This window comes from Stigmatopora argus, chromosome 4 (genome assembly GCF_051989625.1).
Source record: "Stigmatopora argus isolate UIUO_Sarg chromosome 4, RoL_Sarg_1.0, whole genome shotgun sequence".
NCBI lineage: Eukaryota > Metazoa > Chordata > Actinopteri > Syngnathiformes > Syngnathidae > Stigmatopora > Stigmatopora argus.
Genome location: NC_135390.1, coordinates 16,874,514 through 16,889,361, shown reverse-complemented (window position 1 = coordinate 16,889,361; position 14,848 = coordinate 16,874,514). Strand labels below are relative to the sequence as shown.

Below are 14,848 nucleotides of genomic sequence, written 5' to 3'. Positions count from 1 at the left end.
AATTTCATTCATAGACGTCAAAATAAATTTAGTTTAGTGTTCTCCGTTTAACTTTTCTCTATTTTGAAATAAATGACCATATCGGCTGCATTGTTTTTTTTGTCTTTGCAGTTTCGTGCATGTCATGTTTAATTTGTGCACACATGTAAGCCGTACCCTTGATTCAGTCATCATTTTTTTTTTGCGACAAATACGGCGTATATACGAAAAAATACGGTACCTGCAGGCCTTGCCCGTCCACGGTAACCGAGTTTGCCCGTTGCACTTTTCCCCGACTTGACTGGCTGCAGCGCGAGTCTTTCCTCAACGTCGACTGCCTTTCCTGCGAAGAGGATAAAGAATACATGAATGATGTTCCAGCTGCAGGAACTGTTTTCATTCAGACATGTTAGCTTTATCAGCCGGCACAGGTGATTTGCATTGTGTTAGCATTAAGCTAGCGGAAGTCCGGAAAACGAAATTATTATAACAATGAATGAATTAGGATTTTTGTTTGTGTGTTTTTTGCAACAGGTCACCTCATAAAAGGTAAGAAAGAAAAATAATCTTACCAGAACAACAGGGCAGATGGAGTTGGGCGGCAAGATGTGATCCTTAAGAGGTCCACAGTCACATTCGGGCTTCACGTGGGAGGCACACTTATTATGGAGCTGCCAAGAGTATTACAAGATTTGTGGTGGTTAGTAACCATTTATAAAAAAATAATAAAAATAAAACATTAAAATATATTTTTTAAATAAATTAAAATAAAAAATATATCTAGTCGTACCTCCACTTACGAAATTAATTGGTTCCAGAACTTTTTTCGTAACTTGAAAATATCGTAAGTAGAGCAGTACTTTATATGTAAATTCTCATTTGTTTCAAAATAAAATAACAGATGAGGAAATGCATTTACTTTCTGGGGGATTTCGTAATTTGGATCATTACATCGAGTTAAAACAAACCCTCCCCCAAAAATCTATTTTTTATGGCTGTCCCGATCACATATTTTTGTATGCGACTTTGAGTCCGAGTCACCAGATTTGGAGAATCTGACGGCAATGTATTTTACATAAATACACAGCGGATAAACCTAATACCATGAATTGAACTATTTTAGTTGTGATTTCTTGCCTCTTTTTTAGGCTTGTTTCAATCGTGTCAATAAAAATATATATTTTTTATAAAATATGTTGTATATCCATACATTTTTGTATTCAAGTCATTGGTCATTTTGTTACCTGTTATTTTAACGTATTAAGTTCCATAACAAGTGATCATATTTCACTGCCTTGGCGGCAGGAGGCGTCTATTCCAATTTCCCCCAGTCCAAATGGATTGGGTAATATTTTTATTAATATTTTTGCAGTTATCACATCTGACATATGGAGAAAAGAATTAAAGACTTGAAAATGTTACCGTACATTTCTTAATGACGACAATTTTCACCCGAGACAACACGTAACTGTACTGCAAATGTGTCTTATTTGCATATCCCCCACGCAACGTGTTGCCTTCCGTGCGAGTGTAAATTGGCAAAGCAGGTGTTAAATTAAAAAATAAAAATAAAAAAACTGCTAACTCTGGAGAACAACAATAACAACAACAACAATAAGCACCAAAACAAGGTGGGCTCCTGACTGCGCTTTCTCACCGTGATTTGACACCACACGCAGTGGAGACCAGTCAGGCCCTGGTAACACTTAATGGTTTTGTGGCACTTGTCACATTTGCTGGGGCAATTCCCTTCCACCCAGAAGTGGTGCATGAGCTGCGGGTTGGAAAAAAGCAAATTGAACAAAGGAATACCACCGACAAGACGCAAAAACTACCGTTTCTGGGGATGATTTTCTGAGGCTAATTAGCAATGCTAAGCAGGCGCTAAGAGAGCTCGAAGAACGCCATCGTGCCGGTGAGTGTGCGCCACTCCAATTGGACGCACCTCCGTGTTTTTCTTGGACTTGACGTAGGTTTTGATGCAAGAGGGCGGCGCGCGGGACACGCAGCGCTCGTGAACTGTGTACTTGCAGACTGGAGGATAAAATAAAATACCACAATGACAACTCAGAAAAGGGAAATTAGCTGTTTTTTTCTTTGATAAACAGAGATTCTTTTGTGGAAATGTGTCGTTATTGGTATAGTGACACTGCTTGTCTTTTTTTTTTACATTTAGAGGTGCAATAATTTGGTATTTTTTTACATGGTGATAAATACTCTGATAATACTCCATTTATGTTTACAGCTGTTTCATTGCCCAATGTATTTATTTCATTTTGGGTGACAAAATACGTCATTATATTGGCTGAATTGGAAGTTGTTGATTTTTAATATTATTTAAATTGAAAATTTGCCAAGAATAATACTAATATTACTATAATGTTATATTTGAATTGAGTCACTGACTGTTTGATTTATGAGTTTTTTAAATTTGTGAATATTTGTCAATGAAGTCACTGTTTATTTAGTTTTCTGCTGTAATTTTGAAAGTAGCCATTTTTGGGGGGTAAAAGTCAATATCTGCTCATTAGTCCTCCACCCTCTAATTTTTGTTTAACCTTTCAAATGAAAACTGTGAATAAAAACACCAGTCACTGAATCTATTAATATACTTTTCTAATTTACTTAAAGTATTGATTTGTAATGAATTGTTTAAACGGTTTAACATCCATTAATTCTATAATTTGCTTTGATGAAATTTATTTTCAATTGACTTTTTGAAATATTCTTTACATGTAAAGTTAAATATCTACCAATTAGCTTAGTGCCCTAAAAAAAAAACAAAGTTGTTCCGATTTAATTCAGTCATTACCTACCATTGACCTCACTGACTTTTAAATTGATTGTATCATTACAATTAGCAAATACATAATTACTAAGACCACTTGGTTCTGTGTGTAATAGCAGGTGTGTATAAAAAAATGCTCATTTAAATATCATGGCTTATTATGTAGAATAGAATGTGGTGGCTGTCATGATACAATGGACGTCGACCTCTCTAAATAAATAAAGTATCCATAGCGCACACCTCATTGACGCAGTATGCCACCCCAAAAAATGATTTTGATGACTTTTTGGGTCGCACTTACAGGAGCAGCAGAGTCCCTGCTTGCCGAGACCGATGAGCATGTTGAGGCAAAGGTTGCAGTAAGCCGGCTTGTTGAAATGCTTCAGACGCCACACGTGCTGACCATCATCTTTTACGTTCTGCAAACACAAAAAGAGTTTGCTTAACGGATAAGCAGGGCGTTTATTGGACTTTTATGGCCTTCCAGGTAGGCTGTCAAAACACAATTAAGGTCAACGGTGCAGAAAATTCACATAGTCAACAAACAGGGTGAATGCACTATTTTCTATCTTTTTAAACTTGTGGACTGATATCGAGATCTATCGCCGTCATAGATAGAGGATGTTTGTCAAATGGCTCCATCTAGGGTTTGTGGATTGGAGCTGCATTTATGTACTCACGGTTTCGAGACCCAACAGAACCAGAAGCGGGATGGTGGTCATCCCTCCTTGGATCCACTCCTCTAGAGACACGGTACCGTCGTGGTCGTAGTCAATCTCCTGCATCATTTCCTTTAGGATCTAGTCATAAAAAATAATAGAAAAAAAATCAGATGCAAAAGGAAGACAAAATGTCTGAAAAATGGAAGGACAGATATTTGAGTTATGTCAAATTTGAATAAAACAATCCTTTTTTTAAAAATTAGGTTTTTACATTATTCTTTTTTTTGTTCTCACAAGAAAAACTATTAAAAGTTCAAATCAAAATGTATTTTTGCTACATTGCTTGCAACTATTACAATAAAATGTATTATAATGATCTAAATTCCTGTTTATTATTAGTATAAAAATATATTTTTATTATACAAGATAAAATTTAGTTTGTTTTTCTAAAACTGTGTATTGCAAAAATAATCAAATAAATGACAAACTTAATTTTAGAATTAAATAATTATTATATTCAAAGTAAAAAAAACATTGTTTTATTTGCTATTTTTCACCTACTACATTAAAAAGTATATTTTTCCTCAATCCAACCACTTTTGCATTAATTTTTATTTATTCCATTTATATTACGGCCACTAAATTGCATTACATTATACTTAAAAAACCTTTTTTGGAAGGGTATTTAAAAAAATTGAATCTTTCTATTTCATATCAACTACTTTACTCATTCGCATCCACTGATAACGGCAGACGGCCCGTCCATTTGGACGTCCATCAACGTCAATGGCAGGCCTCGAGTGAGAGGATGAAAATGAGTAGTCGTTGCTTTTCTCCTTACGGGTTTAAGCTCGGTTACATCCCATTCCAGGTACTCGGCCACGTGCATCATCTGCGAGATGATGTGTTCCAGCTCCTGCAAAAAAACACGTCATTTGGACATGTTGCACAAAAAGACGGTATTTTTGTTGCTAAATGTCCTGCTAGGGGTTGTGTAATAATGGGTTGGGGATGTCAATGGGGCCGGTGCGCAGAGCTCGGTGGCGTAATTACAGTATTTTGTTCTGGCTTTTTTCCCCCAGGGAGGAGCAGAGCAGCTGACATTATTACAAAGTGCATCACTGACTCTCTTGTGATGATGCTAATAATGCCAAGCTAATGATGGGATGCGCAGAACTGCTACCCCCCAATTCACGTGCACTTGCCATCCAACTTCGGCTCATTCATGTCAACCATTGGGTTGGGTTATTTGTTGTTTTCCTTAAAAAAACATTCTAGAAATAGTGATCTCAGGCTTGAATGAACTGAATACAGTTCAAATTAGGGCTGCCACAAACGATTATTTTGATTAATAATGCATATCTATATCTAAATCACACAATTAACAGTAGCAATCTGATACTTCGGAAATGTATAATAAGGACGGGAATATATCATATTCATTCATGTTTCTTTTTAATTACAATTTTTGCTTCTAAGGTTTTCTCTACAGTGGTACCTCAATTTACGAATCCTGTGTACAAAACGTTCACGTTACAAAAACCTCGAATCATTTTACCTCAAGATACAAAAAAGTCACTAAAAATTTAATGAAATCGAACAATGCCCAAGACATAAATATACAATTCCTATAGGAGGGTTTTTTTTTAATTGGCGTGGTAGAGTTGCTGTCCCAACACCTCGTGGAACAAGGTTAGGCTTGAGGCTTTTATTATTTTAAAAGGGTTTAGGGGTTGTATTAAAGATCGTGGAAAAAATTCTGCTGTTTCAATGTAAAATGTGTCTCAACTTCTGAAAATTATAAAACATCTTCTGGGATGAAATAACTTCATAAGTAGCCACACCACTATATTTTGGTTAAAAAAATGCATTGAGCTGTGACATCAATAGATGTCCAAATCCATTTGAAGTGGGAGGGATGGCTGGGTTGGCAATGAGTTCAGTATGTACTTAAATCCCCTCTTAAATTCCATTGAGTTACTCTATAAAAAGTCCATCAAAACCATTTAATTTTTTTAAAAAAATCTGGCATTAGGTCAACTTCAACTCATCAGTAGAGTTATAGATTGTTAAAGTTCATCCAAAGTTTTTTTTTGTTCTGTTTTTTTTAATTGCAATCAACGTTAGTATGTATAAAAATGCAGACAAGAACACGGTCTGCCAAACAACTGAAATATTCCAAAATATGCTATATTAGCAATAAACGTTTGAAAGAAAAATGAAAACAAATATTTACCGAGCTATCCAAAGATCCATTTCCGTCGGTGTCGTAGAGGCGAAACATAACTGTGTGAAAAGAGAAGAGTTGAAAAAAGTTGTTAAGAACATCATGTGGTCTCGTATCCTCATAAAATATGCATAAGATACCGCATTTGCGAATAGCGTTGCGGCTGATGACACCCAAAAAAAAAACGACACGAGCACCCCACACAGTAGGAAGCTTTCACATCATGAGGAATTACGTAAGCCGACACTGCCGACATCATGAGGTCGCAAATGCTCCGTGTTAGGGAGACAATGGTTTCTTTCTTGGGGTGGTGGACACGTACAAGTGATTGTTTAGAAAGATACCGCATCAGGTCACATTTGATACCGCATCAGGTCACATCTGATTTGGATTCAGTACCCTAATATTACACAAGAACAATTTGCATCAATGCAACAATTATTTGTGTTGACCAGTGTTGTTGGTCATTTGAAGGCACTTAAACAAAACTTACATGCACATTGAGCAAAGGTTTGGGAGGGAATATCCAAAAATACATAAATAAATGTGATGAAAAATCCAGGATGTTAACTTTTTTAGATAGCGCTACCTCGCAAATAAGCACTACAAATAATACTAAAAAAAATAAAAATAAAGAGGACGACGGTACCAGGGGAATGACGTCACAAAGAAGCGCTGGAAACGGAAGTAAACAAACAACTAGCTTATTGAAGAATAGCCAAAGACCAAATAAATGTCTAGTAATAATAATATTAACACGTTTTACGTAATAGCAATGCATAAAATATTAACGGATTCCATATAAAGTCAACTAAACTCAAGTAAATAAAACAGCAAATGTAAATTTTTATGATTAAAAAAAAAACGAAACTCAATCAAATAGCTCGAAAGAACTGCTGATTTTAATTCAGCCAGCAGAGAGCGCCATTGACCCGCCTAAACTGGATACAACAATTCTAGCCACATATCTGACAATAAAATACTTATTATATTGATGGCTTGACTAATAATCCAGCTGGAATAGTTTAATAAAACAGGAAGAACCAAGAAATATAACCAAATATTAAAAAACAACATCTGCCGTGTTTCCATTTATTCATAAACTTACTTAATGAACGCGGCGACCGGAGTCTTAAGGGTTGTCACTCACATTCCAACTTGTCCTCAGGCCTGCCTCCTTCCAAAAGCGAAAGGTAACACACGATGTCCTTGAGCTGCACCGAGTTTGGAGGTTCGGGCGTGGTGCTGGTCTTCAGCGGAGTAGTAGAGTTGCTTTTGATGAGCTTTAGCCCTGCGGAAAGGGGGCACTAAAGGTCAAAACTCAACTGGGAACGTCTCTCATGTTGCTCAGTAACACAACAAATCCAAATCCTATTAATATGTAATATATAATAGTCGTCCAGTCAACAAACCACTAGTGCTCGCAAAATGAACTGGTTTTACATTGATCACTAAGGGGTGACAATATATCGCTATATGTGACGATATATCGCGATGTTTTGTATCTTGATAGATTATCAATATGCTCCGACCAACAATATTATTTAAAAAAGATGTTACTTTTTTTAAGGAAGGCTCCCAAAATTCTGCACAGAATTTTCCTCGTGAGCTCAAATTACTCGTATGTTAGGACACTCGTATCTCAAGGTATTACTGTATATTTTTCAGTGCTTTGCATTTATTTGCAGTGAACGAGTTTAAAGTAGCGAAGGTGTAGCGAGCGTCAACTCTTACCAGACACTCTGGGCTTCTCGGAGGACGAGGACGGGCTGGCGCGGTCCTTGTTGCTGAAGGACATGAAGAGATGCTGGCAGAATTCTGGCGGCAACTCACTTTCCAGGAACGTCTGCATGAAGACTTTGAAGCCCTCAAAGTCGATCTCCTGCGCGACCACACACAGTTTCAAAGCGTTTCAAACGAGTGGACGTTTCGGAAGCCCGCGGGGAAAGTCACGCTCACCTGGCTGAGGATTTCCTGTTTCTGTCAAAAGGAGAGAGGAAAGGATTTCGGTGGGTCACGTAGTTTTATGGCATGGAGGACACGGGATCAGGCAAGTGCAATGGCAACTCCAAAATGTGCGATCATTTAAGAAAAACTTCAAGACGTAATGTAAAAAAATGGGAATGTTGACACTTGCTGCAAGTTTGTTGAGCAATTGCTAAAAGTAGGAGAACTTTTAATTCATAATTAAATGTCAACATTTAGAACAATAATTATATATATTAATGGTGATCTTATTAGGTAATATTGATGGTTACCTTAGCACACGTCTACCTTATTGACATATAGATTTAAAAAAAAAAAAAAGGGTAATATATAGCTTCCCCCATCAGTTAATTAACTTGTGTTATTGTAATCCAAAAATAACAGATTAATATATTTAATGACTTTTTAATGACTTCATAATTCTACTCTGATTGTAATTTGTTTGTAATTAGTTAATTTCATCTTAGACATTTAAAAGAAATAACGTTTTTGAATTCACTTTAATGTATTTTCTTTCTTATTTTTTTATTAAAAAATGGAGAAAAAAAACAATTTTCTTTGTAAAACAGACAGACACAGACACACACAGACACACAGACACACACAGACACACACAGACACACACAGACACACACAGACACACACAGACACACACAGACACACACACACACACACAGACAGACACACACAGACACACACACCCTGTCCAAATGGATTGGACACCTACTACAGTCAATGAGGGTATAAATGTATTAATATAGTGTAGCATGAATTGCACAAACCTCCTCTGGATTGTATTTTGCCAGCACGCCATCGCCGTGGAACTCCTGCAGCACATCTTTCAGCTTCTTGCTGGAGTCTGACAAAAAACACACACGCACAACGGTTCAGCGTATGCGTCCAAAGTGAGACGTTCAACGCAATAAACTAAAGCACTTGTCATCATTCCTGAACGCCATGGCAACACGACCCATAATAGAGGCATGTGTGCGCGCGAGTCCCATTCTGCAGATCGTATTAAAACGATTGTGTTGCAGTGAAGCAGCACTTAGGCCGCATAAAGTATTTGTTGGGCGGCGTTATTGTGTGTACCCTTGACAATCAGAGAATTTTCTAGAAGCCACAGCAGGAACACAATGATACAAATGTGGCCTCGCTGTTTGCGTTTCAGCAAAATCAGCCTTTTGAGGGCATTTATTGAAGCAAAAACATGGATGATTTGACATTTTAATGTCCCAGAGAGCAGTAGCTCCCCCCAAGTGGTGGAAAATATCGTATTATTTGGACGATGAGCCGATGCTTTTTTATTACTTTCATTTGTAACACTTCCACTTGTAATATAGCACTTTATTTGTGGATTATGTTCACCTCAATATCTACCAGTTAGTTTTTTGTCAAAGAAGAATTGGTTGAGTTTAAGCGTTGTTGTTTGTATCGGCGTTGTTTGTATCGGCGTTGTTTGTATCGCCGTTGTTTGTATTAGCGGCGTGCTAACACCAACAATGACATTGGGTTAGCGCTCTAGCGGTTAACAGCTTACCACTTTAGACTATAACAATGTTTTTACTGTAAGGGTGTGCAAAAAAAATACAGATCTGTTAATTAGGTGGTCTGCCATTTTTTTAAACAAAATAATAGTGGTGTCTTTCAGAGATATAATTGGAGTACTGTTTTTGAAAATGTTAGCATGTGACGCCACTTGTAGTACATCGTGACAGAACAAACAGAAATGTAATAGTAACTTATGCTCCCAAAAATAGATTTCGGCGCTTTTACTTTGACGACGCCAATTTATATCGCCGTCACTCTTATTGTTTGGAACGCTTTTCCCGACTCACAGGCTTTAAAAGTTTGTTTGGAAGGACGCGTGTGTAGCACCAGACGCCCTGCCGAGCTCCCCCTTCATACTTTCCACACTACGTCTTGCTACGCGTCAACATTTCGGAGGGGAACGTAAACCGCGGGCATGGCAAGCGGCGTGATGAATCACCGGCAACGGCCCTCGCTTTAAAACCTTTGGCATCTCCTGCTCGGCGCCAAAATCAAGAGCGCGGTGGCACGCATCATTAGTGCGAGAGATTGGAAACAACGGCGTCGTTCAATTGAATTGTGCTGGCGTTGCTGAGGTTTATAGTCAGTCAGAAGAAACGGAAAAAGGCTCAACAAATACAATAATAACTCAACACTGGCAACCCAGGTAGATTTTTGCGTTCACAGTGTATGTGTTGTGGTAGTTAGTAAAAAATTTAAAAAAAATGCACCTTTACAGTGCCATCTCTACTTAGGAAATTATTTTTCGTTACAAAGGATTACATGTAAATGCCCTAACCTGTAATGTCTCTTATACTAGCCACTAAACCTTTTAAAATTGAAAAAAAAATCTGTATGAAATGTCAAGGAAAGACGAAAAAGGAGAAAAAAAGTATGCATTAAGCCTTTAAAATGAAATGGACATGCAAAGACATTTCCACTAGGGTTGATGGGTAAACGTTTGGCAGCTGAGTAAACATACAATTTAAAATTATGTTACAATTGGTGAGACATTGATACGACGATTGCGTTTGCTGTCTTTTCATAATTTCCTAAAATGCGCAAGTCGTCAAGCTGGGCAACAGCACGACTTGGGAACACTTTGATAGCCAATCAGAGAACGGCAGGTTGTTGAGAGAGAGCCAATGGGAGACCAGCCAGGTGTTTGGAGAACAAATTATTAGGACAATTTCAAAATAGAATACATGAAGCTACAAGTGTATTTACGTTACATGGATGTTTGCATTTTGGAAACTTTCCGTTATGTAACATGAATTTCTTTCGTATTCAGAGAAATTTTTCCCATTAAGGTGTTTCATAACCTGAATATTTCACATGTAGAAACAGGAGAAGTAAATATTGCATAATTAAAAGATACCCATTGGGGGCAGACTTAAAGACTGATCAAATGAATGATAAATACTCACATTGAGTGTATTCCTGCAAGAGGGCGAATTCTGCAGGGGTCAGTGTGACCCAATCATCTTGACCACTCGTCATGGTTTTCAGGCCTGGGCGAGCAGCATTTTTGCCACGTGGAAGCCAAACCAGGCGGCAGTCTCAATGCGCACTGTCTGCCAAGAAAAACAGGAAGGTGTCACACTCAAATCAGACCATGGCGCCAAGCTCCGCCCACATTAGAGTGCGGAAACAACCAAAAAAGTGTAGCCGTTTTGCATCAGTCACTTGTCGAGAATCTGCAATTCTAGACATGTAATCATTTGGACCCATTTACTAATTGGAACATGTCAAAGTCAAGACATTTTGGGGACACATCGCCATGATGGACATATCCACCCATTTTGTGTCAACAGGAGTAATTGGTGTCGTTTGCAATATTTATTTTAATATGCAATATTTAAATAGGGGCGGTTGGGCGGCTGAGTGGTTAGCGCGTCGGCCTCACAGCTCTGGGGTCCTGGGTTCAAATCCAGGTCGGTCCACCTGTGTGGAGTTTGCATGTTCTCCCCGGGCCTGCGTGGGTTTTCTCCAGGTACTCCGGTTTCCTCCCATGACATGCATGGTAGGTTGATTGAACACTCTAAATTGCCCCTAGCTATGAGTGTGAGCATGAATGGTTGCTTGTCTCCTTGTGCCCTGCCATTGGCTGGCTACCAATTCAGAGTGTCCCCCAGCCTCATGCCCGAAGAAAGCTGGGATAGGCTCCAGCACCCCCCGCAACCCTAATGAGGATAAAGCAGTTCAGAAAATGAATGAATGAAAAAAAATTCTAAATATTCATTCATTATCTGTACCGCTTAACCTCGCAAGGATGCCAGGGGTGCTGGAGCCTATCCATGCTAACTATGGGCAACAGGCGGAACACACCCCGAATTGATTTCCAGCCAATAGCAGAGCACAAGGAGACGGACAACCATTAACACTCACACTCATGCCTCGGGGCAATTTAGAGTGTTCAACCAGCTAGCCTAGCATGCGTGCTATTGGGATGCGGGAGGAAACCGGACTAGCCGAAGAAAACCCACGCAAGACCAAGGAGAACATGCAAACTCCACACAGGAAGGTCGGAACCCATTGGGGATAGAACACTGGATCTCAGAAGTGCGAGGCGCACATGCTAGTCATTCTTGGGCCGGAAAATAATTAACTGAAATATTAAGCGTGAGGTCTTGGAAGCGCAACAAGTGCACGTCAAGGACTCTTTTCTTCCTCTTTTGGCGCATTCTGGGCTGCATCTAGCGGGCTTCATCCGAGCGAGCCGTTGCTATGATGACGGCGCGAGCAGCCCCGCCGACTCCTAATGAGACCAGCGTTCACGCTGCCCGCATTCATCGCTCGCTGCAGCTGTTTTGAAGCTAAATGGTGCACTATGCATTAGGGACATGGGACTCGTCTATCAAGGCTGCGCATCATTATGTTACACTCTCGGCTGTGTGTGTACGATGGCCGAAAGCAGTCTCTACAACGGCACGGCAAATGCGCCTACCGCTTAAACGTCAACTGTCGAGATCTTACCGAATCTTCCCGACACGGTAAACTGGTTTATGTCGTCATTCCGAGGCGTGTTGGATTAGCAGCCGCCTCACGTGTGCGCTCGTGCCGCGCCGCATCCGTCGGGAGACGGAGAACGCCTCCGTGTATGCATGCACAAACACAAAAAAAATGCGACGCGCATGCATCCGTCGGACGGAAAGATCAGCGCGTGGTGCCGTTTCTCACCTGCCGCAGAGTTCAGGGAGCGGACGGCATTCCTGGAGGATCCTCTGCACGCTCCGATGGAAGGTCCGGTCGGGGGGTGGCGAGGACGAGGAGGAGTGCGAGCGTTTGTCATTGAGAGCGTGGGGGGGGGGCGCAGAGATCCGTCGGGGGGGGGATCTTGATGGCTGCTGAGGCGAGAGTCTTTGGATTGGAATTGGATGAGGAGTGTGGAGAAACGGTGGCGCCGAACCAGTGGAGGATCCGACTACTGAGGAGTGTGTTGTTGTTCTTTGTTTAATGAGATGGCAGTGATCCAGTGCGCCCTGACAAGTGTTTGTTTTTGTTTTTTTATTGCAATCTTAGCGAGCCAGTGGGAAATCCAGTGAGTGGATATAAGATTGAGTATTTTTATGTTATTTGTGTTATATATTAGCGTATTTTCTCTCATATTAGCTGCCTCTGCGTTTAAGCCATACCCTTAAAATCATTAAAATTTACATTTCTCTCGTATAAGGGACTGGACTTTGCTTAAGGGTGTGTAGACTTTTTGTATCCACTATCTACTGAAAGAGTGATGTCAGAAAAGACGCAGAGTCATTGTCACTGAGGTGCACTGGTAATGTTGCCTGACATTAAAAGCAGCCTATTTGCAAGGTCCATTAAGCTACACAGTTAAATGCCAACAGAGCATTACCAGCACCCTCATCTCATTTGGTGAAAAGCTAGCCGTCACCATGGCGACCCGTATATTCAAATTAAGCCCCTGCGGTCGATTTGCGTTATGGGCTCGTTCTCAGAGATGTCTAGCTTCCAAAAGTGAGCGTGTTGGGAGAACATAAGAGCAAAAGGACCTCTTTCCAACCTCCATCATTGCTTCTGCTAAGGCTAAATATAGCAACGGGTCTTCCTGAATGGGCCTGATTACGTAAGTCTGCGGGGATCACCTCGGGTGAGGTTTTCCTTCACGCCTGATTCGCTCCCTCAGGACCAGGAGCTCCAATGTCGCTGCGAGGCCCCGCTGTCACCGCTAATTATCTTTGCACGACAGTTTTCAAGCATCCTGTCTAGGAACAAGAGTCAGGTCAGAACATTTTCATGCAAAAAGCCAAAGGAAATAGAATCAAACCAGATTGACAAGTGTGAAATTGCACTTTTGGCGGTTTGGTTCCAATGCCATTGTGATCTATGCCAGCTAGCCCACATGCTAACCATCTAAGACTGGTATGTTTTACTGCAATTTAACTGTAAAAACAACAACAAACTTCATAGGCCACACCTTATTTGTTACTTCGTCCTCAGTAAAATGTTTATATTTTTTTAAAAAAAGTCTACTGAGCAGCTGCTCCACTTCCTTCTATGTGCTTATTTTACTAGCTCTGTCCACTCTTGCTCGTTTTGTGTTTTTGCTGCTTTTCTGTTTTAATGATTTGATTTGGTGATTCTTAATGATCCCATTGACTTTGATTTGCTTTGTACTTTGTGCTTGTGCTTTTGCTTTGTTGTTCTGTGGCCTTTGCGACTGTACTGTCTAACTTATAACTATGCCTTTTCTTGCTACAGTCACAATGAAATTTCCCGAATACGGGATGAATAAAGTTATTCAATTCAATCCAATCACCTCTCAATCAGACTAGCCATTCTCCTCATGTCGTGCGTAATATGATGTCATCATGATGCGACATTGCTAACTGAGAGAACAAACCACATCTACATAAAAGTCACTACGCGATTGAAAGAATCCAGTAGTGACGAAAAATATATATACGGATTCAGGTGTGCCTTTCGTGACCTACCGGTTAAGAATAAGATGTATAATTACAATAAAGGCATTCAATTCAATAATGTATTTCTATTAGTGAATCTATTGTATACACGCATGGTGCATTCACGGCTCGAGAAGAAATAAGGCAGTGTCACGCATGCGCAATAAAGTAGTTCCAAGTATCGAGGTACCATCGCTAATAAATATAAAAAACTATTGTACACCGTGTCCAAATTCGCAATAACTTGTCAAATGACGTGTCCAACACGTAACTTGACAAAAGTTATTGCGACTTTACCCCTAGAATTTGCACAATCTACTATTTGAGGAAACCACCTGCTAAATACGACTGGCTTAAATCACCCACTCTATTTTCGCTAGCACCTAAACAACTCGGCGATAACAAGCATTACTGGGAACAAAATGAAAAGTTGTCCTTACCTGAGGTCATTTTCAGCATTGTCTTTACGTTCACGGCTTTAGCAGAGCTACGGGAATATTTATTGAGGGATTGGAGTTTTGTTGCACGTGCTGCGGTGGTTTCTTGCCGACCGGAAGTAATCAGTGTGCAGGGTCAGGTGCGGACCGTGCCTCAAACTTTGATTAACCATTTGTGGGTGGAGAGCGAGTATGTCAATACAAAAATATGTATTACAACAAAGGTTGACCCAGTAATGACCCCCCCCCCCCCCCCAACAAAAGCCTCCAAAGGGAATTTAATATCAAAATATATTTGATAAAGAAAAGAAAGAAAA

General features: G+C 39.9%; 1 protein-coding gene across 4 annotated transcripts in view; it reads right to left on the bottom strand.

The window, feature by feature from the left end:
• dgkb (diacylglycerol kinase, beta) overlaps nucleotides 1-14,664 on the bottom strand; it is a 49,366-nt gene extending 34,702 nt beyond the window's left edge. The window contains exons 1-15 of one of the 4 annotated variants that reach the window (XM_077598643.1): nucleotides 14,535-14,664; nucleotides 12,353-13,395; nucleotides 10,600-10,746; nucleotides 8,425-8,501; nucleotides 7,616-7,636; nucleotides 7,391-7,538; nucleotides 6,807-6,947; nucleotides 5,666-5,715; nucleotides 4,271-4,345; nucleotides 3,448-3,567; nucleotides 3,069-3,186; nucleotides 1,925-2,013; nucleotides 1,637-1,753; nucleotides 552-650; nucleotides 221-322 (exon numbers count right to left, since the gene is read on the bottom strand). In XM_077598643.1, coding sequence (XP_077454769.1) covers nucleotides 221-322; nucleotides 552-650; nucleotides 1,637-1,753; nucleotides 1,925-2,013; nucleotides 3,069-3,186; nucleotides 3,448-3,567; nucleotides 4,271-4,345; nucleotides 5,666-5,715; nucleotides 6,807-6,947; nucleotides 7,391-7,538; nucleotides 7,616-7,636; nucleotides 8,425-8,501; nucleotides 10,600-10,672 — 1,230 coding nt within the window. In that variant the 5' untranslated portion in view covers nucleotides 10,673-10,746; nucleotides 12,353-13,395; nucleotides 14,535-14,664. Of the gene's footprint in view, nucleotides 1-220; nucleotides 323-551; nucleotides 651-1,636; nucleotides 1,754-1,924; nucleotides 2,014-3,068; nucleotides 3,187-3,447; nucleotides 3,568-4,270; nucleotides 4,346-5,665; nucleotides 5,716-6,806; nucleotides 6,948-7,390; nucleotides 7,539-7,615; nucleotides 7,637-8,424; nucleotides 8,502-10,599; nucleotides 10,747-12,148; nucleotides 13,396-14,534 lie in introns of those variants that run through there. The other 3 variants (XM_077598644.1, XM_077598645.1, XM_077598646.1) reach the window with 3 other exon arrangements.
• Between the last annotated feature and the right edge of the window lie 184 nt (nucleotides 14,665-14,848).